Raw genomic sequence first — 27,307 nt, 5'->3', positions numbered from 1 at the left:
TGTTGATCTGTTGTTCCTAATAAATATATCACTGATTTCTTTGATTTAGGATTTTCTGCCATATTCTTTTCTGGATTAAATTTGTTGAATCTAGAACAGAAAACTAGAACTATTTACATCTGATTTTAGGAAGGAGATTTAAGCATAAAGCAGCAGTAACTTGCTACCAGTGCATTCTACTAGCGTGACTGCATTGACAGTAATGCCGTACGTCTGCAACTATACTGAGCTCATGTGCCACCTCTAAACATTATCTGATCTGGAGTTTTTTTTTTGTTTTGCATGCTTTATTTTTTATTTTTTTTATGATAGAACAAAATTAGAGAGTGAGACCTGAAGATTTCCACAAAAAAAAATAAAAAAAAATATGAGGACCACCCTCATCTGCATGATATTGAAAACTCATATAAGCATGCATAAAAACATTCATATATTCAGGTTTGCTTTCTAGGCTTTGCTTGGCTTAGCCCAGGGGTCTGCAACCTGCGGCTCTGGAGCCTAATGTGGCTCTTTGACTCTTTCGCAATGGCTCCCCCTATATTGTAGCTTTAAAAAAAAAAACTATTGAAATAAAATTGAGATATAACAATTTTGTTAACCTAAAATAAATCACGTTGTGCAATGACTCAGCACTTTCCTACTTCACCTCCTACAACATCTACAGACCATCAACTTTCCTGCACCTGTGACTAACCTTAAGTTTTAAATCCCTGGTAAGAAAACTAAACCAACAAAAACACTATTCTGTAAGAAAATAGAGATTTTTATTGTGTGGGAACAGATTCATTTGACCACCAATGTGCATGTTAAATATATATATACATGATCAAATCATCAAAATCAAGTTACTTTTTGAGATGTAAGAATTTGAAGATGCAAGATACTGTTTTCTTTCTTGATGTCAATTTGTTTTATTTGATTTTTAACTGTTTTTATGTTTCCATTTACATGATCAATAAAAATCAAGTCGAATTAAATCAAACATTATTCTATATAATTTTAACTGTATAGAATTTAACACTGTATCGTCTTCATTGAGAAGGTATTTTTTCGGCTCCTGGCTTAGCCTCATACATAGTCAGGAGATGAAGTGCCAGCACATGGTTAGATTTGAGCTGTAGTTTAAACTCAAAGTCAAACTTAGTTTAAAAATGTGAATAAAATGTGTTTAACATACAGTAAATCTTGTGTGTTTGGTGTGAGTGGAAGTTACAAACAAACATTTCTTACCAGCAAATTGTTTTGGTTTGACTGAATTTCTGCAAAGTCACAGACGATGAATGCCAGCACATACGTAGACATTCGCTCTGTCGGCTCAAATGTAGTGACTTTGACACGCACACCGTCAATGAGAGAGTCTGTAATGTCTGTCAAAAGAGAGGGAGAGTTGGACCTTGTCACTCTAGTTCAAAGTTGCTGATCTTCATAAAAAGGATTCAATTTTTTTTTAGGATTTGCAGTGGCACTCTAGAAGACACTTTATAATATCCCTCTACAAACAAGTCAAATGTACAGATTGGTTATTTGCATTGTTGTTTGTAGTGAGTGCTGTGGGTTTTCCTGAAACAAACCAGTTTCCTTTCCATTGGACAGAGCCACAGTGTCTGGGGAGTGGATGATAGTGACACTGAAAACAGCTTTCATGGCTGGTTCATCGAAGCAGGGGAATGTTTTCCTGGCGTGTGTTGCTTGCATCTGTGAGGTTGCGACGACTCTGGAAATTGTTGCACAGAGCCATTAATGCAGATTGATACTAAAAAAATATAAAACATCTGGACACTGGAGCACCTTAAAGCTGCTGGAAACTATAAATACTAAGGGGCAGATTCAATAAGACCTGAAATATAGGGTGGTAAACCAGGTGCGTCCCTAAATCCATTGATGGCGCTGTTTCTTCACATGCTGTGGGGAATTCACTAAGATTGCGGCACTAATAGGTGCACGTATAGACGTGGTTGAGACTGCCCTATTTAAATGAACATTTTGCTCATTAAACGTAGAGAGGTGAGTGCACATGAGCACAAAATTACATTTGAAGAAGTTAATTTGGAGGCTGGTGGACTTCTCTGTCTGCTGCACAAACATTTAATAATGTAGAAAACTAAAAAAAATTAAAAAAAAAAAATTTTAAGCAACAACTTTAAAACCTAATTATATTTTTCTACCTAATTTAATGTGGCTGCTCCGTCAGGTCCTGTAACTTTGCTCTTATCAGACCATGGAAAACAGGCAGATTTGGACAGAAACCGTTGTTATGGCAATTTTTATATTCATCATCATATCGTCAAATGTGTGTTCATGTGTACAATTTGTCATGTTTTAATACATGATGACTCTATTACTCTTTGCACTTTTGAACAGCTGAATCATGTTAGATTAAACAGTACAGATCGTATTGTACTCAGTGCAACACAGAGTCTCTGCTGAAGGCCAAAACTCAAACTCAGGTGCAGATATGCACGCACACACACACTATCAAGGATAGATAAGAGTGGCGCCCAATCTTCCTCATAATATACACGTCTTCATCATCCTCAAATGTTTCCACTGTTGGGCATCTGACTCCCTCCTTCTCCTCACCTCAGGGTGGAACTTTTTCTGTTATCTGTATAAAAGCTTAAGCTGTGAAACTGTTAGTTAGAGTGGGTCTTGCCTTTTTGCTCTGCCACGAGCCTTTTGCCTTTCATTCTTTTAGGATGAAAGCTTCTTTTTTACTCCTTTTTTCTTTAATTTTATAATAAATCTTTTTTATAAAATCATCAATGCCTCGCCTGGACTCCATCATTCAACCAGAGCAATAAATCATGTCTCCAAATGAGGTCAACCTCAAATTTGCCGTGACACCGTCCTATTGATCTGATGATGCCATTGATCTGAGTTAATGCAGCGATCAGCACCATTTGAAGATGATTTGCTGAGCATCATCCAGCAGGTCTGACCTCCAGAGGAGCGCTTGTCACCACACTCTCATATGTGAACATTGTGCCATCACTGCATAAATTATGCAGCTGATCAGCTGGTTCTGGCCTGACGCTCCTGTCATCAATGCGACACGAGAGTTTTACGGTCAAAACATAGAGAGAAAGACACAGGAGCTCATTGGAGAGGTGCGTCCGGAGCGACATCCATGGAGCTCCGTGCACAGCGACCCTCTGCACCGCAGCCACACCAGACTCCACACGCGCTGCCGCGGATGTCCAGCTTTTTCTCTCCCTTACACACACTTTACATTTTCTTATTCAGTGGCTGTTAATATTGACTATTGTTTTATTAAAATTATTTTCTTATACAAGAAAGGTTAACTGGAGCATTTTTTTCATCTCAGCTGTGTTTTGTGTCAACATTCAATGCAGCAATGATCTCTGTGTGTGAGTTTGCACCTGCCTGTGGGTTGTACTATTTTCGGGTCATAAAACAATCACTGCAAACAGTTCCTGGTTTGATGAATTGGCATTGCACCACCTGCATTAATTTATTTCAACTTCCCCCTCCCATTTTTCGCTCCCCTTGTGAGATCCGCCTACGTTACATATTCATCAGAGGGAAATGCACTAAATAGATTGTGGGCACATTGTGACACACAGTCCTGATTCCCTGGGGTTTGTACCCCTTATTAGCACGTGGAGTAATGTTTGCACATGTTTTAATACCCCTAAAACCTTTAGTGAATCTGCCCCATAGAGTAAGCCTCATAATCAATAATTCAAAGATAATTTGACCTCCACTGTAAACAAAGATGCAATGTGATTTTTAGTGTTTGCCTCTAAAAATTCTGCCAAAGTGACTTCCCAACACATTTCTGGTGTTTTCACAGACTCAAATTTGTGGCAAAACAATGACGGAGGTTTATTTTGGAGCTTAGAGAAAGATGCAAATTTGGTCAAAATTCAATGACTCGGGGGGTGAGGTGATAGAAAATAGAACCAAAATGGTGTCAAGCAAACCACTGTAACCCTTGTCTGGCAAAGAAACACAGTAAGAATGGAATAAATCCACTTCAACGCATCCGTTTATGGGACTCCACATCCCACAATGCAATACGCTATAATTTACCAAAAATGTGAATAAATTGTTTACATTGGAGATCAAATCAGATTTTTCAAGAGGCAATTTAGACCTTTTACTTTTTGTTTTTAACAAATGATCTTTGCCTTAATGATCTATGAGGTCTACACTAGGTCTTTATCTGATCAAATATATCATCTCCAGCAGCTTTATTATTAGTGTTCAAGGTCAAAAGCAGAGAAACGTGCAGTGCCTTACTTCTTCACACCATCCTGCATGTATTCACTCCTGTAGAAACCTTGCAGATCATCAGCCAGCTCCCCCACAAACTCAGCTTCAAGTTCATACTTGCTTCCAGCTTGTAGTTTCTGCTGCAGTAGAACAACCAAATACTCCGTCTTCACCACGAGCCAAGTGCTCCTAATGGTGGGTGCAGGGGCATGACCCAGACTGTTCAGTTTAACATGGTACCCTGAGCTTGTGGTGGTGAGATTGAGTTTGCTGCAGTGGATGATAATGAGATCTGTTTCTTTCATGCATCCGAAGATGACAGATGAGCGTCCGGTGAAGATATACAGACCCTGTGCATTGGGCTGGAGCCGAGGCCACAGGGTCACGTTGTAAGAAACAGGAATGATGGAGTCTGGAAGTCGGTAGCGATCCCACGGCTCCTTAGGTGTGAAAGCAGTGGTTGGGAGTGCAGGCGTACTGGTGCTTTCCAATGCTCCATCTCCAGGCTTAACTTTATTTTTGGCTCTTTCTTTGTCATATGCAATGGACAAAGCTATGATTGTTGCCAGTGCAATGAACCCCAGTACAAGTAATCCAATGCCAATGTTCTTGCTGATGTAGTACACTTTCCCCATGTTTGTTTGGGACGTTATTCCAGATTTCTCAAGGGTCTCGGTCTGTGTTTGCCCAGGACTCTTCCCTTCCCAGTTAATGGCTGATTTATTATCATGGCAAACAACACATGTTCATTAACCCTGAAGGGACACACAAAAAAAATGATGATTTTAGTCAGTCTCTCACGTTCCGTTTATACATGCAATATAGTTTATGCTTCATTGTATTTACTAAAGATTTAATTATCACTAAATACAAAGTTTTTATCAATCATTTCTGAAGAACACATGAACAGAATCCCAAATGCTGTGTATTATGGCTCAGGGGTTTTCAACCTGGGGGTCGTGAGACACTGAGGGGGGTCCACCAGATGCCTTCAAGTCTTTACACTACACCAAACGTGTTATATTTGAATCTACTTTCACCTTTTTTTGTTCCTTTTATTGCATTTGCTACATTACTCCCATTTCTGCAAATTTCAATGCCTTTTCTGCACATTTTTCCACTTTCAAGACATTTTCAATTTTTCCACCTGTCGCATTTATTGACCAAATATTGTCACTTTTAACCTGTTTTCACCATAATTCACACTTATTTTTGCCAATTTAACCACATTAAGAAATTGTCATGCTTTTATTTGCCAGTTTAAACTTATTGTACCAATATTGACACTTTGAACCCTTTTTAGCACTTATTACCTCTGCCAAGAGCGAAGCGCAGAGCAGAGCGGTAAGATTATGTATTACCCTCCATTTATTTCTGTGTGTGTGTGTGTGCATGCACACGCGCGCATATGTGTGCGTGTGTAGCAGGATAACTTGAAAAGTTATGAATGGATTTGAATGAAATTTTCAGGAAAATTGGTAAATGTGACAAGGAACAGGTGATTAAATTTTGGTGAGGTTCTGGCTACCAAAATTTTATATATATATACCATTAATTTTCCCCTCCACACTGTGGAACTTCTGTTAAACAATGTTTTAGAACACTGATGGTGTATGTATGTCAATCTATGCTATGCTAATGCTAAGCTAATGCAGTGCGACGCAGGCCAGCACCTGCATCCTCACCTGCATTTTCTTCCTCCTTATTATTTATACATATATATTCTCATTTTTTCATCCGCAACACAGCTCAATGTTGACAGGTAGTCATGGCAATCCTGTGATAGCTGAGCTTAAGCTGCTTGGCAGAGGTCTGCGCTCTCCGAGTGCTTTTCTAGTTCTGTCTGTATGTTCTAGTTTGCAGCTTTTACCTTTTAAAATCCCATTTCACCACCTTTTTCACCATTTTTGGTCACTTTTAACCCATTTTATTTCTGATTATAACAAGGATTTATATATTTAATATGAATATATACTATGGAACAGATAATAATAAACTTTCTGAATAACAGTGAATATTATTCAGGTAAATAAAATTGATCACAGATTCATAGAACAATGGACCATCATTTTGCTGACTTTATGGATAGGCCCAAAAAAGCTCTCCCCTTTATTCCCCCTATAGATGGACCTGTCTCCACATGATTGTTCTTCAACCACCTTCAGTTACAGTGGAGGTCCTTGGTCTCTGGAACCTTTATTTTGGGGATCACAGGCTAAAAAGGGTGAGAACTACTGCTGTAGCTAATGGTTCAAAGGAAGTGCTTGATAAACACATTGCACCTTGGGAAAAATAATTGTCCAACTCAAGATACAGGAGTAGATAAAAGTGACTGTTGCTCAAACTGACCTAATTTTTTGTTAAATGATGTGTGTTCTAAGTAACACTGTGATGTGATCAGTAACTCAATCACTCCCCTTTTAGAGGGAAAAGGAATATGATTCACTGTTTTATTATCAAGAAACATAACTGATAGCTTGCAAATTCAATCTGTTTCCTTCAGTCATTTATTTATTTATCTTCTGACTCGCATGTTTGATGGTACACCCTGAACAAAGTGCCAGTTCACTGCAGGCAAACAAACAGACCAGCAACCACTCACATTCCTATCTACTGGTACGGACAATCTAGAGACTCCAATTACAGTGCACTGATGTACAGTATTTGAATGGTGGAAGGAAACAAGGAGCACCCAGAAAGAATTCACAGAAAAATGGGAAGAACATGCAAACTCCACACTGACAGGACAGAAGTGTCCAACCGAGGGTTTGAGCCCAGGACCATCAAACCCATTTGATATTTTAGAAATCCCTAAAATTACAACAGAGATTAAATGCACATCCAGTACACCGACAGTTATATTTTCAACCAGTTGTATTGATAACTCAGTACCTGCTAAAAGCAGCAAAACCTAAAGTTAAAGTAGAAAATATTTTTTACAGATTGCATAAATGAAATATCATTGACCATTTTCTTTTTTTTTTTAACAGCTGAAAACAAATGTATTTTGACATTATAGTCAAGTACTTTAAAAAAGATCTGAGGCACTCAGAGAGACCGTATTTAAAAAGCCTTTATTCCATGAGGGCTATTTAATCATAAAAACCATGCCAACATGTTTCAGCCTAATGATGAAGACCTTCATCAGATCTTTTTGAAACTCTAAGATGGATCCCCAAACTGAAGAGCACCAGGGAAACAACACATTTTTTTCAAGCTACTTTCTATAACACAAGAAACCCATGCAGAACTCCATGTAACAGTTTTTTGACTAAGTAAAAAAGGATTCTAGTCTATTTCAATTTGGCATTTTTTGTTGTAAAAATAAAAGAGTGACTGCCCTCTATGGTTTAAAACCAGGCTATTATGATCACATTTTACAATTGGTTAAGAAATGTGATTTGTTCTTGGTGGCCTCGTACGTCAGGAACCACCACAGTTGGCCCCCGCCCCTTCTAGAAAAACTAGCATGGATGGAGAGAATGTGAATAGTGAGTATTGAGTAAGTAGCTGCATAGCATAGATCGTTCTCCAAAGATTTTATAGTGTAGACTGGGCGTGTCTTTACTGCTACAAGAGCCCCGCCCACAGTGAATTTATTTTTTGCATTTAGCCAAAACATCAAGGTTTAGTTATTCTTTAACAGTTAATGGCAAAGGATCGGCAGTAAAACAAGTTGTGTTGATTGAGTCATTGTGCGATTTACACCTCTTATAGTACAAAATCCTGACTGCTCAGGTTTTCCAAGTTTTTTTATCTTTTGATTGGATTGGAGGAGTCTATGACCTCTTTCTACATTCCGATATGAGAGTGGGTCCATCTGTTTCCTCAGCATCGTTTTGCAATCATCACCCAATCAATCCATTGTATATGTGATCCATTGGTGATCGCTAGCTGTAACTAATGTAGACATTAAGAATAAAGGTATCAGGCTTGTAAATAGGTGTCCCACCTCTGTCAGTGGTGTGTGTGAACTCGGTGGCCTTCATTTCACATTGCAAGTAAAACATCTGGAAGTGATGCATCTTAATATGATGATCTCAAACACACTCTTTCTGATCTTTCTCCAATACCAAACATGCTCTCATACAGTATGTCTTTGATCCCTCCATGCTTCCATTGAAAAAAAGCATACAAAAACACTTTACCTGTTACTTTGATAATAATCAGTGCGACGATAACATGGATCTGCTCCATACAGACAAAATAATAAATACATAGAAGGGTTGGCCAGCACTAACGGTAACACAAATGGATTTTTTTTCCTCTTTTTTAATCAATATTTTGTAGCTTTTACTCATCAGGATCTAAAGCATACAAACAAAATGTTTTTTCTCTGAATTCTTGCTGAGCTTAACATGTTTAGAATGAGTTAAATCGGAGTTTTTTCCACTGATGGTTTTGAGCCAAGATATTGTCCAGGCTGAAACTAAGTGGAATATTCATCAGACAGAACTTTGAAAACATTGACTTGTTTCTTTAAGAACCTGAAATGAATAAGTCTATTTGACTGGTCCTGTCAAAGCCATTTTTCAGTTTGAATAAATAAAGGTTTTCAATTCCAAATCTGGATGGAGTTGTCAGGGAGGATGGAGCTGTCCAGGCATGGGATGAGTCTCGTCATCTCACACTCAGCAAAGTGCAGTAGAAGAGCTGGACTCAAGACAACTTTACTGGTCTAAGCTATTGGCCTAATATTCCATCCAACAGTAATAAGACATTGGTTTTCACTTCACGTCTGTGTGAAATGTATTTCTATAGAAAGCCATTTGAGCATAAACTTGATATCAGTGATATTAAAGGTCCCATGTCACGCTAAATCAACTTTTCTGTGTTTTAAACGTCATAAAGTTCTATTTGGCCTTCATACACATGCCCAACGTGTTTTTTTCATTGATTCCCTCAATCGTTAGTTAGAGGGTGATTTGCTCCTTTCTAACTACAGGGTGTGTCCAAACACCTTCCTCCAATTTGATGATGCGTTCCCACTTTGATGACAAACTTGACGCGGCACTGAGCGCCTCCAGGAAGCTCTCTGCTCTGATGACATGTAAACAGACACGCCCACCAAGGTGAGCATTTCAGCGTCCTTCGCACAGTGCTATGTATGTATTTTCTACATTCAATGTATGTACCGGTGAACGCCCCGCCCCCACGCTCTGTCTCGTGTTTATAAAGCAGCATGAGCTAGGCTACAGAGTGGGTGGGAGGAGGGCGGGCCGTCCTCTGGCCCTACGTCACCGTGCGGGGAGGAGGAAGTCAGTGTCTCGTCTATAGACACGCCCACTCATGAATATGCATAAGTAGGCCACAAATCAGCCTGTTTGTGTAGAGTTGTTCTGAAAGTGACTTTTCAGAGGCTAAAACTCTAGAAAACAGGCGAGTTTGGGAAAATAAACCTCAAATACTATGTTTTTGGGGTTCTTGGAACAAATGGAGATGGGTGAAAAATAACATGACATGTGACCTTTAACCATGGTTAAGTTTCACTAGTACTGACATTTGGAGTACATGTACTAAATTTTGCTTTACTAGTGTGTGAGTACACTTTACTAGTGAAACAAACAGTGTCACTAGTTGTACAAGTTGTCCAAAAAATGCTACCTAGTACCACTGGTAGACACTTTTTAGTTTACTAGAACTACTTGACTTAAAAAGGTTCACTCGTACTACTCATATGCATTATATGCTAAAAAAGGAGGCGGGGCTAAGCAAATTTAAAATTCCTGTTGGCTTTTGAAATTATTACAACCAATCAGGGTCCTGGATTTGGTTATAATCCCTCCTACCTTATTTGCATTGGGTCTATTAGTACTACTAGTGAATAGCTTTACTACTAGTATCTATTTTTTATACCAACTAAAAAATAAAAAAAAATAAAACACTAGAACTACTAGTTAGTGTAGACAAATAAATACTAGAACTACAGTAAACAATATTGAGCTTACGAGTATAATTACTTAACAAAAAATGTGTTTAACTGTTGTGCTTTACTTACTAGGAAGTGTTTCAACTAGTTGAAAAAGTGACTAGTAAACTAGTAGTAAAGCTTTCACTGTTTACTAGTAACATTTTCAAAGTATTCGAGTACTACTAGTGGCACAAAATGTTTTTTACTTGTAAGGTCTACTTATTTGCTTGGTTACTGGTAGTACTCATTATTTTTAGACCGTGACCATAAACCAAAGAGTTTACTAAAAAGTGACACTTTTTGCGATGTGTATCCGTGCACCCGTTAACCAAAATTGAGTCCTCTAAATTTAAATGCTAGTAAAGCTTAACTATGGTTGATATCACCAATATCAGATTTATGCTCAAACGGCCTTCAATATATATTTCTTGTTTTTTTTTTTTTTATAAAAAATGCTAAAAAAAAAAAAAAATAGCATCTCTCACAGTAATGTGTAATGATTTATTGGCCACAGACTGATTTTCTGCCTTTTTGTTGATGATAAAAATGAGTAAACAAAAGTTTGCATTTGAAGGAATAACTTTGCTGAATATTTGTATTCAGGCTGTCATTTGTTTGTTATTTGACTTACTAATGGGCAGACCCTGTACCTGTAAATTACACATTAACACAATTCTTACCAGTCCTTTGTTTTTGTTCTCCATAAGAGGTGACATTCATATATTGCTGAAAAGAAATCATTACCTTGCTCGTCTCATCCTTATTCCAATGAGAATAAAAAACGTCTTTTCCATCATTGCCAACAGTACATGAATTCCCTCTAACAGACCAACATTTGTGTTCCTGAAAAGCACATTTATAAAGTCAGATTTGAGGAGAAGTGACGGGCTGATGGATTTAGAGAGATTAGGGGCTCTATGCAAAAAGGTAGCGCTGAAACTTTCCTCAATCCAACAGAAACCTGGATAATCTTGTGAGTAGGAATGTTTATCTTAGAGGCTCAATGTCACATATTTTCCCCGAAAAAAACTAAACAAAAAAGAACAAAAGATCCATGTGACTATTGCTGTGTCATGGTAGTATTTTAAACACACACATTACTTGGTTCCTTGTGAGGAATAATTGGATTTAAAACAGTGCACGATACCATGGACCAGGAATGATTAAGGTTGAATCAAACCATGTTTCAGTTACTGACACAAGTTAATGAAGATATGTGATCACATTTTGATGACGACTCCTACTCCCCAGAATGACAGCATGACTGTGTTAAACTCAAGGCTCAGGGGCCAAATCTGGCCCTTTAGGGCAGTGGTTCTCAAACTTTTTTGGCCAAAGTACCCCCTTTCTCTTACTTTTGAGTGCAAGTCCCCCCTTTGTCCAACTAGAACATTTTGCTCAGAATACTTTGAGGAGAAAAAACTATAGAGCATAAAGATAGAATGAACGAGTGATCCACACATCTGAAATGATCTTATTTTGTAAATAAGTAAACTGAAACAGTAATTATTGCCAGCTGAATAGATTTATTTCCATAGTTTTTTTTAATCATTTATGGTCATCTCCCTCCTGATGTTGGACCAACACTGACCCTTGTATTTTCAGTTCATGTTTTCATCAAGATCAATTACATCATCATTTAGTGTGTTTGATGGTGTCATTTTGTTGTTAGTTATTTTATTATTCAGTATATTTTTCTTATATTTTGTGTGTTTATGATGTCATTTTGTGAATTGCAGGTAATATTTGGTATGATTAACAGTTTAACTAAAAATAAACATATATTTGCATTGGCTCACAGTTTTCCCCATTCTTATATCACATGATGGAAGTCATTTTTTAATCTCAATTAATATAACTCAATTTTTCCTAAAGTTACAACTTTCCTCAAATTATTCCACACGATTTTCCCAAATACATAATAATTTGTGACATGTAGAATCAAGGAAAATTCAGGTGAAGATCATACAGGAACTGATATGTCACTTATTGACTGGATATTGTCAGTGCCTTACATCCTTTATGTATCATTGTGAAATGCGTGAAAGTGCAACCTAGAGCACTATAAAGTTGAAATGACTAATTTTCTCCACCTATAAAGTGCAGCCCACTTGAGATCAAACTGCTCCATATTTGGCGTGTGAACTAATGATCCATTGTCTCATTGTCTGAGCATCTAACTGCACTTATCTATAATAAATAGGAACACTTGTGCTTTCCACCTGTATGTCAACCTGTGACACATAGTATATAGTCTGCGTCAGTAAATAATAAGGTCTTGTTCACTATGTTGATACACCACCAGTAAATCATTGATGTCAGATTTAGGCTTAGATCCAAAAAAAGAAAAAGACTCCAAAACTACATTGAAAGCTGACATCTGCAAACACCACAGAAGAAATTGCAGCCATTTTAAATGATGTAAAGTGACATCAAAGGAATACATCTAGAACAGTGGATCTCAAACTTTTTAGTTTCGAGTACTCCCTTTCTCAAATTTCAGAATCCAAGTACCCCCTTTTGTCTGACTAAGACATTTTGCACAGAATACTAGAAAAAACAACATTATAGAGCATAATGATGGAATGAATGAGTAAAAACACATTTTAAAGAATTTAACTTGCATAGGTGGAATGTAACAATATTTTGTGCCTCCTGAATAGATTTATTGCTATAGCTTTTATAATTTCCAGTCATCTCCCTCCTGATGTGGGACCAAGACTGGCCTATATATTTTCAGTTCCTGTTCTAATCAAGATCATTTCCATCATCATTATATTCATAATTTTTAACTAAAGGCAAAACCCCATATTTTAAATGCTTTCATTTGTTCATTTTCCACTTCTCTCTCTCTCTCTCAAATATCCTCTGTAGAGTCATTGCGTACCAGTGTTGTGTTCAAGACCACACTATCCGAGACCAAGACTTGCCCGAGACCAGAATGCACCGAGACCAAGACAAGACCAAGACTTCCGGGAGCCGAGACTGAGTCAAGACCATTAACATTGAAATTTAAAAAAATATATAAATAAATATACGTATGACAAGGTTCGACAGTTAAATAACATTCTCTCTTTAATTTTAGTTTCTTTAAAATATATTTGACGGAGAAAAAAGGTACCTGCAAAAAAATAACTAAAATATTAAAACTACTACTGCTACTGATAAATTCACAATTATTGTACATATTTGAAAACAACATTTTTATGTCAGCTGAATGTACAGCTAGTGTTTAAAAGTATTTCTGCCAAGAAATAACATGGTGAAACTAAATAAAACAATCTCAAACCCTGGAACAGTCATGTGACAAATCAATCAACAGTTGTTGTTGAGAAAGATTATTATTATTATTCTGGATACAGTGGAAACAGAAACTATAAAAAAATAGTTATATTGTGAACCTGTTTATATTGTAGGGAACATATTATATACAAATATGTAATTGGAGTCTAAAGCCACAAAAAACAACACTTTAAAAAGAAAATATACTAATATAAGTCCTCTTTAGTTATTTGAGTCATTCTGTGCTTGCGGCGATGACGCGCTGGTGACGACATAATCCAAGATGGCGGCGGCCCGGACTACAGCCGACACTATGTAATAAAAGCCTTAAAAGACATGGATATAATGAAAAGAGTGGATGGACAGAGGCATAAACATGCAGACTTTCACACGGACACACACATGGATTAATTAAACACACACGGACCTCAGTAAACGGAAGTTGAACAGGCTTCACCGGAGGCAGGCACTAGGACCCAGAGGTGGAAATAATGCATCCCAGTACTGCATGTACAGGCTGTAATATCATAAGTTTATCATTTTATCTGTTGTTAGAGCTACTGTCTTTACCAGGGAGATAATATTCATTCCTGGTGATTGTTTTCTAGAGTTTTACTGGGATTTTTTTTTTTTAACTGGTGATTTGTTTCTATCTCTCCACACACACACACACACACACACACTCACACTCACACTCACACTCACACTCACACTCACACTCACACTCACACCACACACACACACACACACACACACACACACACACACACACACACACACACACACACACACACACACACACACACACACACAAGAGTTAAGGGACTTGCTTAACGTCTCATAGTAACAGCAAAGGTTGGATTTTAAACACTAGAATAAAATAGGCTATGATTTCAAAACTTTTCCAAAACAGTCGAATTATTTCAGGACTTTTCAAGACTGAAAAATAGTTTTTTCAAATTCCATAACTTTTCCAGGAATTTGCTGACTGAGGGGACCCTGTAGAAAGAAAACGGTACATACCAAACTCAGTGCGGCTGGATGTTCACAGCACGAGACGTCCAAGTTGAGCTGGAATGAACTCTGGCTGATGTGGAATACTGGTGTGGGGGGATATGGGAGGTGGGGAAGGTTACCGCACGGTATTCTTTCGGGGAGGGGGGGGCTGGGAGGGAGGAAACGGCTCCCCCATCATCCCTCGAAATCTCTACATTTGTGGGAAGGACTAAAAGAATGTGGCTGTATCAACACGATCACAAACTCCTTGTGTTGGAGCTGGAAGAGCCTGTGATCCCTGGAGGTTCAGTGTTCTCTGGCTATTGTGACGATACGCTCACATGATGCAGCTAGAACACAGCTCAGGGCTCTCCGCCTTCCTGCTGCAGGACTCCACAGTGCACAGCACCAAGAAACACAGACGGAATGATGGGAATTTCCAATTATGTATTTACCTTCAAGAGAAATGCATTCGACACAGAGACGCATCATCTGATTTTATGAAAAAGTATAACAACAATGTCTAACTTTGATCCCATTTGACAACAGAAGGGATACAAAAGTAAAAACTATCAATAACATTGTAGTTTGTTGAGCAGATGTTAGTGGGGTCTTATCAAAGCACATGAAACATTGGCTGGAGCTTAGCGGGATTTACATTTAGACTCAGCACAGCTCGGCCCCAGGAGAGCAATACCAGGATTCACAAAGTAAAATAATGTCAGAGAAGAAATAAATTACAGAGGAAGAAAAATAATCTGCCTCAAGAACCCGAGTCAGTGTTGAAACAATTATGGCCACGAAAAGAAACCAGAGACTCATATTTCACAGTGTTGAATGGAGTCCAGACGCTTTCTCTGTACAGGAGAGGGACTGTTTCCAAAACCTATTGAGGATGTTGATGATGAACACCGGAGATGGAGAAAAGTCCAAGCACTCAAACTGGAAAATCACACTTCATTTTTCTTAGGAAAGTACAAAACAAACGAATAAAATCAAAGCAGAAGATACAAAGATAAATACCATTTTCAAATATTTGTACAATCAAATTAAACATTATTGTGCATTTGTTTCTATGGGAGTAAAAGCAGCGACATGTATACAACAGGATGGACTGCAGCGTACGTCCTCTAACAGTGTTTCCCAAACTTTTTTGGCTCGAGTACCCACTTTTTCTTATTTCTCCCTCTGACGACATTAGAAAACTATTTAAAAACAACTATAGAGCATAATGATGGAATGAACGAGGGATAAAACACATTTTAAAGAATCTCATTATGTAAATAAGTGAAAATAAACAATATTCAGTGCCGTGGTTCTCAACTTTTTTTGAGAATAACTTTTCGATCATGTTTGAGCTCAGATATATCTATTTTTTTTTTTTACTGCATTTTTGTTTAAACTATATTCACAAAGTGAAAGTATAGATATACCATTGTTTAGGATTGTGTGTTGTTTTAATAAAAAAAATAATAATAATAATAATTACAAAATTTAAAAAATCTATTTAGATTTTTCAGAAATTTCAGGCGACCCCACATGTGGTCCCGACCCCAAGGTTGAAAAACACCGATTTAGTGCCTCCTGAATAGATTCAATTCTATAGTTTTTATCTTTTGCGGACATATTACGCCTGTGGTGGGAGCAAAACTGACACTTTATTTGTTCATTTTCCTCTCTCTCTCTCTCTCAAATACCCCCTGTAGTGCTGTGGCGCACCCCTAGAGGTACATGTACCCCCATTTGAGAAACACTGCTCTAACATGTGGAAAGCTTCTAAGAACAGGGAGGGAAGGGCGAGCTGCAGTGCTTCAGTAGTACATGTGTTCAGTCATGGGTCGTGGTGCTGGGTGGAGGAGCGCTGCGGCTTCAGTGGAATTGTTTTCAGAAAGGGGAGAGGCTCGGCACTTTGATATTGATGTCTCCGATGTTGATGTTGCGAGGAATCTCCGGCAGGTTCATGTTTTTCACGGCGGAGACGGCGCGAGCAGGTGCTGCCGATAGACCTCCCTGTCCACAGAAAGCAACACGGTAGACGTGTTTAAAACAACACGTGCTGGGATCTGATCACATTTCCTTCAGCCGTGTCCCAATAACAAGTGTGTTTTTTGAGTTTTGATGTAGGACTACTTGACATTCATAAAACTACTTTAACATTTTGCTAAAGAGAGAAATTGTCCAGTGGAGGTGTTTGTGCAGTTCTTATGTCACAAAAAAGAGACCTGAACAAGGTTCAAATGCCTTCTGCCAACAAACATCCCATCATGGTGTCCATTTAAAGGCTTAATTAAGGGAGAAACAACGAGGATTGGTAAAGCTGACCCCAGGGTTGGGGTCAATTACAATTGTAATCACGTTATTGATCATTATTCACAATTCTGATGTTATTATGATTGTAATTTTAAACATGTAATTTGTATGAAAAACATATAAAAGTCATTTACAATTTAATTAAAATGCAAACCTGTGAATCTACAGTTCTATAGATTATGCATACTGTACATAGTTAACAGTATGTTTCATGTCAAATTTTCCCACTACCTGTCAGTGAATCTTTAGGATCATTTTACAGTTTAAAAACAATATCTATATCTAGGGGTAGAGTGAGCCCACACCAAGAATATTAATACCAATATTTTCATTGATTAGGAAGCCTGATAAGGTAACCAATTGATGAGAAACACATTAGACGATGAATAATATTTTTAGTGTATTTTACAACTGGTTTAAGACATTGGTCAAAACGACCAGTCATCATAAGAGATGCTAACAGAAAGTTAACACAAGAGGAAGGTTGAGTTTTATGGAGTTATTTAGTTCAGGCTCAGTAATTGTGATTAATTGCAATTGAACTTTAATAATTGAGAACATAATTGTAATTGATTTTCAGGGGAAAATAATAATTGCCATTTTAACTGTAATTGGGGAAAATGTTCATAATTGAGTTGTAATTGAACATAATTGAAGATACAGTGTTTTTATTTAATTTTTTTAAACCAACTTATAGCCAGATAGAATTAGTGTAGTGGATATAAAACTATGACAAAACCTCTTTGTCAAGCAAATAAAAACTTTAGAAATGAAATTACAGGCTTTTTAATCAGCATGGAGTCAGTCTGTTGATAAAAAACTTTTTTTTTTAAAAAAAAATGATTGCGATATGTGAAACTGCCTAAAAAAAAAAAAAGCTGTGTATGGTTTGCATTTATCTTATAAATAAACCAGCAACATGCTTGAGATTAGCAGTAAAAAATGTGTGTGTAAAATCTGACCTCGTTGTCGTGCTAAACCAGAGGTGGGAAACTTCTATCAGAGCAGGGGCCACAAAAATGTGCTTGTTTGATTTTAAGGGCCACATTATGTACTTTCATGTTAGCATTCAGAATAATAACCATAATAATAATCTGAGCGTTAACACAGGAAATAACTAAAAGTTTTTATAGTAGTTCTGTATGTTTTTCTGTCATTCTGTGTATGTTTGTTGTCATGCTTATTATGAGGGATTTTGTGCATTTATGTTGCAGTTTTGTGTATTTTTCCTGAAAAATGTATGTTTTTTGGAGTAATTTTTGTGTATTTGTGTTGTTGTTTTGCATGTTTGTTAGTGATGTGGGTTTGCGGAGTCATTTTCTGTAAATGTGTACTTTCTTTTAAACTTATTTTGTGTATTTATGTTGTCGTTTTGTGTTATTTGAAGGCTGTTTGTGTATTATTGTTCTAGTTTGGTTCATTTTTGCGTATTCTTTGTGTTTTTCTGGTCTTTTACTGTATTTTCCTGCAATGTTGTAATTCTTTGTATCTTTTGTGTTTTTTTCTGTCATTTTGTACCTTCGCTTTGAGGGCCACATTAAATTCGACTGAGTCTGTGCTAAACAAAGCTCTGGAGTTTACCGTGATGGTCCACCTAACAAACCAGCCTAAAAGTGTTTCCTTTTTCTTCTAATTGCAAAGTAGAATGTGTTGATTAGCAACAAACATCTATCTGTACGTCCAGCTGGGCTTTGGCTTTGGTGTGGCTCACACAGGGCGGTTAATGGCTAAAAGCATATGTTGTTGGTCTTTGATGTGGCTAAGAGAAATGCTCTGACCTCTGACTTCTCCATGCGGTTCTGCAGCTCCACCTGGGCTACGATCTCATTCATGTTGGTCTCCAGCACCATGCCTCCCATCACCACCTCCTGCAGGATGTAATGGACCTGCAGAGAGGAGCAAAACACACACTGGAGAAGACATCTCCCCTGTGTGTTGCGTGCCTTTCGCTTTCAGGGTTTACACGTCCCGTGGGCTTTCATAACTGTGGGAACATAAAACCCCACCCTGATTTCTGCACTGTTTCCTCTCCTACTCATGTTTTTGTTTATAAATAACAAGTTTACAACACAGTTCAGCGTCGTCTCACCAGCAAAACTCACTGACAGCTACCAAAGCCAAAATAGTTCCCAGTTTCTTGTTGGGGAAACATTCCTCAGGTCAAACCACACACCACATGACATCAATTTCCTGCTGTGTAAATTCAATCAAGATGGCTGAGAATGTGTCCCATTAGCTTCCAGCAACACGTGGAGCTCGGCTCAGAGGAGACTAATGATTCATGCTGATGAGATTTGCACAATTTTGCACAAATCCTATTACCATATATCAGTGGTTCCAAAACTTTTCACAGTCCCCTACCCCTTCAGACCTTTAACCCAGGGGTGTCAAAGTCATTTTAGTTCTGGGGCCAAATACAGACCAGTTTGTGGACCACAGATTTTAAGCGGGAAAAAGAGGAAATTCAACATTATTGTGCCCTAGTTTGCACTTCCACGTATAAATTATAAATAAACATTAAAGTACCAGTATGTACAGTAAGTATATTAGTACCTGCCACTGAAATTTAAACCTATACCTATTTTGGAAATTTGGGAAAATATTTTTGAATAATTTAAGGAAAAATTTGCCAGATTTTAAAAAATGAATTAGACTTCTTTCGACAATTTGAGATAAAAATAAATAAATAAATAAATAACTGCCGTCATGTGATAAAAGAAGTGGAAAACTGAGCTGTGCAAATATTGTGGATTTAAATTGAATTTTTGTATTTGAAGGGGCGGAGAAATCGATAACTGAAAGAGTTGATAATTTACTAAATATTTCATGTTTTTTTTCTATAATTTTTATTTTCTCCAACAGGCTGAATTTGATGCTCAAACAGTTTGATACGTGTTTTAACCTGACGCCATGTACGCCCTACTCCTGCACACTTAAAAACACAATCTAACAACTTTATTTACAATGTAGCCATACAGTGAAATTAGACAGTGAATTTTACCAATCCTGTTGAGCAATAATACTGTATATAATTTTTATGATCTGTAAGCACACATATAAACATGTTATTCAGAATGATCACTTGTTTGATTTATTTAATTAATTAGCCAACTGGAATTTTCAGTGAGAAACAATCTATTTTTGAAAAAAGAAATCTACCAAACATTAGTTGATTGAACATATAGCAGTAATACATGAAGCTGTTATATATAAAGTGTCGTCCGCTAAATTATGACACTTTTGGAGCTATGTTGGCATTCTACTGGGGTTAAGTAGGGTTAGAGTAATGAAGGGTTCACAAAATTTTGCTAACAATATTTGAGAGAAACTAATCTTTTGTCAACATAGAAAAAGTTTTGGATGATTTTCAGCTCATGAAAAATGGGAGTTAAAAAACAACAGTGTTGCGTTTTAACTTTGTCTTCCCTACAACGCTTACCTGGGTGAGAACTGTAGTGTAAACTGTGTAGAACTTTGTTTTAGTGAAATGTTTTGTTTTCTTGAGCAGATAAATCTGAGATGTGAACATATACAACAACACTCAAACTCACGCACATATATTTCTAATATTTAAGTCTTTAGGAAAAACCTCTGTGAACCAGTTACACATTTAAGCCAAGTTCTGTTATGGGTCGGCTGATAATCGAAGGGTTGGGGGTTAGAATCCCGCTCTATCCGAGTCATTGTGTCCTTGGGCAAGGCACTTTACCCACATTGCGTATGAATAGGTATGAATTGTGCATGAATGTTGGTGGTGGTCAGAGGGGCCATAGGCGCAAAATGGCAGCCACACTTCTGTCAGCCGTGGCTACATTGTAGCTTACCACTACCACTATGACTGATGTAAGTGACTGGTGTGAATTAATGAATAATGGTTTCTTTGAGTCTCCTCAAAAAAAGCACTATACTGTATAAAGCCAAGCCATTATTATTATTATTGGATTCTAAAGGGACTAACAACAGGGTTCAGGGTCTTAAATTCTAATTTTGCACACAAAAAAGAAAATCTGCCTTTTTTTTTTTATCTGATCGACAGCAAAACTCACTCCATTTCAATCCAATAATATCCAAAAAATAATAATAATCCACTAAAACAACCTCAGGTCTGTTTGTGAAGTTACGTATAATTGCAGTTTCAAAAATTGTGCGATCAATTGTTACATACAGTATATATATATACATGTATAGAACATTTATATTAATTTTAGTCATCCTGGCTTTGTATGCACTCACTCTCAATCTAGTTTGTTCAAATTGAAAAACTATAGTCAACACAAATGATTGATGAAATTGACAGTAGTAGAACTAAGCAGAAGTCAAGTGTCTTCATAAAGAAAGCCCAATGTGACTCTGCACTCACCTTGTCCATGTGGAAGATTAGGTCCAGCTCACACACATTTTCAAAGCATTTGTCCAGGGTTTCTACAAAAACCTGGAAAAGAAGATAAACCAGAAAATAAATCACTTTAGATCACCAACAAAAAACTGCATCAAGCTACTTAAAGGTTTTTGGGGCGTGTTAGAGCCTGATAAGTAACAAAGACCCGAAATTCAACATGACCCAAATTGTTCTGTTAGGAATGTAATAAAACACATTGAAATGTAGTTACTTTTTTAAAAAAAATGTAATAATACCCAAAATGTTACAACTGGTCAATAATGTAACAAGATGCTGAGCCCAAAACAAGTATTTCTATTGAAAACGTATTGAAAATGAGAGCAGAAAAGTTTCCATCTTGTTAAGTTAAACTGAAGTGTTGGTTGGACTTTATTCAAATAAAATGTGAATATATCTGCCATTAAATGTTGTCCATAATCCATAATTTATAAATACTAGTGCAGTGCCCGTAGGAAGTATCTATTGCTATAGAAAAGTGGGCAAATGAGGTTGTGTTTGAAGGTGGGACGTCATCACTGTGGAGATAGGACTGATGACATCATCACTGAGTCCGTCGACTCAGGAGGTGGGGCGTGAGGGTGGGGCGTCCAAACAAATCTGACGTTGACCACTCTTGAACTAAGCAGCAGCCATGTTGAAAGTCTCAGGTCAGTCTGATCCTGATCCGCAGAGATGTGAGGAACACGCACGCATGCACCCTTTAATCCATAAATCATTGACTCACTTTATGATGCAATAAAATGAATAAACTATTAGGGAAAAATGGTTGGCCTGCCCCAAAATGTAATAACGACAGCTAAAAGTTTTTCAGTCGTTTTTACATGCATCTTGTTACATTATTGACCAGTTATTACATTTTGGGTTTTATTACAATTTTTTTATACAACAATTTTGGGTCTTGCTACATATCAGGCTCTAATGGGGCTTTTTTTCTTAAAACAAGTCAAACAAAAACATTTTTCTCCAACAACAAAAAGAACGTAAAGTGAGATTTGAGCTCCTGCTAAAAACAGCACCAGGCTTGGTGTTTTGCTTTATCAGTAATTGTGGTTATTTGTCATTTTGAATACTGTTGTATTCTCTCTGTTTTTAATACCTTTTACATTCTAGGATGGCTTTTACAATCTGGCCATGGACACCAGATGAAAACAAGCCTCTTTTGGCTAACTCTGGCTCATTTACAGCATGTATATTTATGTGCATTGTCCCTTTTAAATAATCAATACATTCAAATTCAATTCGAAGCATCAACCAGTGCTCGTCAGATACCCAAAGAGTCTGTCTTTGTGACATAAAAGGAAACCCAAAAGAAAACAAATCAAAAGAAATGTATAAAGAAGCCAACTGACCTGAATCAGGTCCAGGATCCCCAGCTCGCTCTCAGACGAGTCAACACAGAAGACAAAGTAGAGCGTGGCGTAGTGACGGTAAATCAGCTTATAATCAGAGCCACCGATCAGACTAAAAGATAAGAAAAAGGTTATTCTAGAAGATGAACATGTAGAACCCTATAAAATCTACGTTAACAGAATCGCGGACGGAATCACGGAATCGACTAATGAAAACGGAATTCACCGTTGAACGTGGAAATTGACAGGATGTGGAAGAAACTCAGTCACTGTGAGGCACGGAACCTTTTTTTTTTATATAGAAAAATGTTTTAGGGGAGTGCTCATTAGGTGCACCGCTCGCCCCCCTCCCATCCTGTCTGCTTCAAACACTGTATAAACTAACCCAAACACCGTCTAAACTACACAAACTCATCACTGACTCTAAAATACGAAGCCACCAGTTCCTGCTTAACTTTAATGTGTGTAATGTGTGTGAAGCTCGTTTCTCTTCAGCGCAGCGGCGCTCCCTGAAAACATGATCAGTTTCACCTGCTCAGAGCATTTAAACATCTCATCAGAGCTACAGAAGATCTGTGGATAAAGTTGTTCTGTTGTTTTTGCTTAATCATTATGATCTGGAATAATGTCATCAAGATCATTTAAATTAGGTTCATTTAAATGAAGTTGATCAAAACTTAAAGGTATTGTGGAGGATGTTATTTTGGCTTGAAATTCCGGGTCGATCGTCAAGACTATTGGTCCTCCTAATTGTCAATCATTCTGATGATGTGTTTACGTAAGGCCGTCGTACGTGCTCGTCCCTAGCTAGTTTTCGCTTGCTGTGCATGTGCATTTTTCACTTACCGGTAGCAAGTCTGACATAGTGGAAAATGTGCAAATCTTCTTTTAGAAAGTAATCTTGTATGAGCGATGCCGACATCAACTTGTAAACAGAGCCTCGTGCACGCTCTCTGGCACAAGTTTAATAGGCGTTCCCTCTTGGGAGCAGGTAGAGTGTTGCACATGTGCATTTTTTCAAAAAGTGGTGAGGGCGTTTCTTTACCAAACTTCAGTAAAATCCTCCTCTATACCTTTATTCAATAAACCTGCTCAGATTCAGTAAACCATTGATCCCTGAGGGAAACAATATTGCTGATCTCATACATCTGCATATGACATATTAATAATTAAAAAGGAGCAGTCAGAATAATCCATGTCAGTACAACTTATATCTACCTTTTAATTGTATCTTACTCATTATTTAAAATTACATTTTTATTTCTGACATACATTTTTGTTTGATTATTGTTTTCTTTTTTATTAGTACTTATTCTGTGTCCTCACAGGAGTTAAAAACTAATATTTTATTTATTATTATATTATTCATATTTAAAAAAAGAAAAAAACGGAATTTGGAAAGAAATAAAATGGATTTTATAGGGCCCTACACATGGCAGGAAAACATATTAATGGGGACCAATGAGGGCATGTCAGTTAAAGACTTCCATTTGTTTGGCTCCCTCTAGTGGTTGATAGTGTTATTCATACAAATGCATTACATTTCTCAGTAAGCTTTCTTGTTGATATTACAGTTACAACTCTTAGTCTTTAAGCATGACTATTGCTTTTTAATTTAGGATACATTTTTAAACCAGCAACTTAAAATGGGCCGAACAATGAAACAAGAAGATAAAGGAGAATCATTACATCATCACGTGTGATCTGACTCAAAACGAGCAGACTAGCAGTGAGAGAAACGTTACTTAAAGTCCAGATAAAGTGTCACATTGAATGTGTTTAGGAATAATTGTTCTATTTTCTCTAAACGGTCACCAGGGATTATTTTCTCATCTTTTTTAATGGACGTCATTATTGGCAGAAAAACACATATTTTTACAATTAGATCAACAGAAAAACACTCCTTGCCTTCCTCCCTCCAAGAAGTTGCAGACATTGTCGTCTCTTTTAGACACCAAATGGAACGTTTCTCGAATAATCTGCTGTTGCATGTCCTCGGGCTGAAAAAACAACAATAAAAAAACAAGTTAAACCCTTTGGAAACTACTTTCACACTAATGATCAGTTTCAGACTCAAACTAATCTAATATACACTACCGGTCAAAAGTTTTAGAACACCTTAATTTTTCCAGTTATTTATTGCAATTCAAGTCGTGCAAGTCCAATGAATAGCTTGAAATGATACAAAGGTGAGTACTGAACAGCCAGAGGTGAAAAAAAAGGTTTGGTTATTTAAAACTAAAAAATATTGTACATTTAAGAATTATACAAATAGGCCTTTTTCAGGGAACACAAAGTAGGTTAATAATTTAAAGCTGTTCTGCAGCAATGAAGGTTGAATCAGCCATGAAAGCTGGTGCTACTCATTCCTACATGTGTTCACACTTTTCCTGGTTACTTCCTTCCAACCCCCTCTGTCTGCATAACAGCAATGTTAGAACACACTGTGGTATCAGACCCTCATGAGCACCAGCTGAACAGTATTGTTCATGGATCCATCATTTCTTTTTCAACTCAAATTGCTTATTTCTTCTATGCTTTCATTTCAGAATGCAATGACACAATAAACTGACTAATTTTCAATAAAAAAAAAACTAGAAAAAGTGTGGTGTTCTAAAACTTTTGACCGGTAGTGTATATGTTTTAGGGGAACTACCACAGACAAAAATCTACTCACATTTAGACCCGGGCAATATATTGAGATTTTAGAAATATCAAGTTTTCTGTTTTTTTGGTGATATAGAAAATTACATTATTGCCTATATTGATATATTTTTAATCTATAGCTTATTTTGGAATAAAATACTCATTTTAGGAGCTATAACTACTTAACAGCTGATGATCACTGAGTGCGTTCTAACCCAGACCTTCCCTTAAACAAGCCACACTACAGAACTCACTCACACGTGCTGTCCCCTTAGAGGAAAAAAAAGACTAAAAGAGGCAAATATTGTGCAGCTGTTTGTTAATAAATGTGCCTGTTTGGCATTTTACATCAGCAAATATAACCTAAAATTGTATTTCTAGTAAGACTTTTAATTTAAAATAGGCTGTTGCTATTGGTCCAGACCCGGACCTCAGACAATCCTGACTATTGTTCCGGCACTTCCTGCGCGCATGCGTCTGCATGCGCAGAAAGCCGAATGCCGGTCGTTCCACTGCCGGACCCGTATCCTTCTTGCTAAAGTTCCATCAGTTTATTTTAGCCCTAACCCTATCTCTAACCCAGGCAGGAAATACCCTAAAATGTCTTTTTTTTCTTTTTCGTATATGTATTTTTAAAGGTGGAATTTGCCGCATTAAATATGTTATTTATATTAAATATGTTATATATATATATATATATATATATATATATGTATGTATGTATGACAGAAGTGGGATTCAAACCCCACATCAGCGGAAGGAAAAATATTGACTCTAGCGCCTTAGACCACACAGTGGTAACACAGGCATATTACGCTTACATAGAAAAGGTTCTGCAGTGACGGAACTTCACATGCGCACAGGAAGTGCCGGAACTATAGCCAGGAAGTCTGAGGTCCGGGTCCGGAACTCTAGACACTTCATTTGAAATATCGAGATTTACATCGACCAGCCCTACTACATTAATGTGAGCATGCAAAATGCACTCAAAAATACCAGTTTGTATAGAAATAGACCCATAAACCTATTCTCTGGAGCAGTGGAAATATGTAAAGATGTATAATTCTCAAAACAAACACAAATTTTTAAGGCATGACATATATATATATATATATATTTTGACTAGCTTTTCTAAACCCAGTTTTTATGTGACAGCACATCTAACATGCAAAATAAACCAGTCATAACATAGGGTAATGTTCGAGTAATGATCTCTATTTCTCTATTCTATCAGGTAGATCAGCTGATTTTTATTTATTTCTTTTTTTTTTTATAAATGACAATGTCAAGTTACCTCACTAATGAAAAAGTCAACCAACCCCGACATTCAGGAAAAACCCAGATCTGGTATGAATGATAACTGGAACCTCAATAGATTCATGACCCTACCAGTATCAATCCTTCCTTAATCCCAGTCTGTAAACAGTTTACATCAGGGAAGCTACAGAACAACAAAGGTTTGCCACAGTTAGAGCTAAACAGATGAACTCGGACATGCACTGTCATTGCCAAATGCACTATTACCAATACGTTTATATTGACAGAGTTTTATACTAAAACAAGCTTCCCTTTGGACAAAAGGAGCTGAAAGATGCGAGCAAAACGTGAATTATAACGTCATGCTCATAAGATGGCTTTGTTAATGATCATTGACTAATGTGTAGAAATAAAAACCTAATGTAAACCTGACTGTAATAACACCACTAGACTCCAACAATGTTTTGAACGGAATCGTGTAAATAATACTCACAAAATACTGATAGAATCGGATCAAACGGGGCTTCCCGTGGTTGTTGAAGATCAATATTGCTTTAATCATGTTTACTATTGGGAAATGTCCAAAACGCAACGAAAAATAATCATAAAAGTATTACGTTTAGTGAATTTTAATCGCGTTAGCCTGAAAAGCTAGACGGCCTACAGGAAGTCTCAACTGACAACATCCGGCTGCGTCTCTGTGCGGAGTAGTCGATCTGAAACAAAGACTGACTATAAATTGTTCCGGGTTCACCAAGTTAATAAATAAAATAAGTAAGTAAAATAATAATAAATGATAAAACAATTTTCAAATTACAAAAAGGTGTACATGTAAAACAATTCGAAATTATAATTAAAAAAATAAAAAAACAAGAGGATATTTTTCAGCAGATCGCCCTCTTCTGAACATATGGAAGTGGT

General features: G+C 37.1%; 2 protein-coding genes across 2 annotated transcripts in view; both read right to left on the bottom strand.

Annotated features, from left to right (window-relative positions):
- Window positions 1-14,723, bottom strand: part of LOC114455418 (aminopeptidase N-like) — a 44,543-nt gene extending 29,820 nt beyond the window's left edge. Inside the window, exons 1-4 of the mRNA XM_028436653.1 lie at window positions 14,453-14,723; window positions 4,264-4,991; window positions 1,572-1,714; window positions 1,231-1,367 (exon numbers count right to left, since the gene is read on the bottom strand). Of these exons, the coding sequence (XP_028292454.1) occupies window positions 1,231-1,367; window positions 1,572-1,714; window positions 4,264-4,871 (888 nt within the window). The 5' untranslated portion in view covers window positions 4,872-4,991; window positions 14,453-14,723. The remainder of the gene's footprint in view (window positions 1-1,230; window positions 1,368-1,571; window positions 1,715-4,263; window positions 4,992-14,452) is intronic.
- Window positions 14,724-15,916: 1,193 nt separating this feature from the next.
- ap3s2 (adaptor related protein complex 3 subunit sigma 2) lies at window positions 15,917-27,081 on the bottom strand. Its single transcript, XM_028437067.1, has 6 exons — window positions 26,880-27,081; window positions 24,392-24,483; window positions 22,484-22,595; window positions 21,096-21,167; window positions 18,514-18,621; window positions 15,917-16,435 (listed from the first exon to the last, which is right to left on the bottom strand). The coding sequence occupies exons 1-6, from the start codon at window positions 26,946-26,948 to the stop codon at window positions 16,310-16,312; spliced, it is 579 nt and encodes a 192-aa protein (XP_028292868.1). The 5' UTR covers window positions 26,949-27,081; the 3' UTR covers window positions 15,917-16,309.
- Between the last annotated feature and the right edge of the window lie 226 nt (window positions 27,082-27,307).

The sequence above is a fragment of the Gouania willdenowi genome, chromosome 3 (genome assembly GCF_900634775.1).
Source record: "Gouania willdenowi chromosome 3, fGouWil2.1, whole genome shotgun sequence".
Lineage (NCBI taxonomy): Eukaryota > Metazoa > Chordata > Actinopteri > Blenniiformes > Gobiesocidae > Gouania > Gouania willdenowi.
This window is presented reverse-complemented; position numbering and strand designations above follow the sequence as displayed.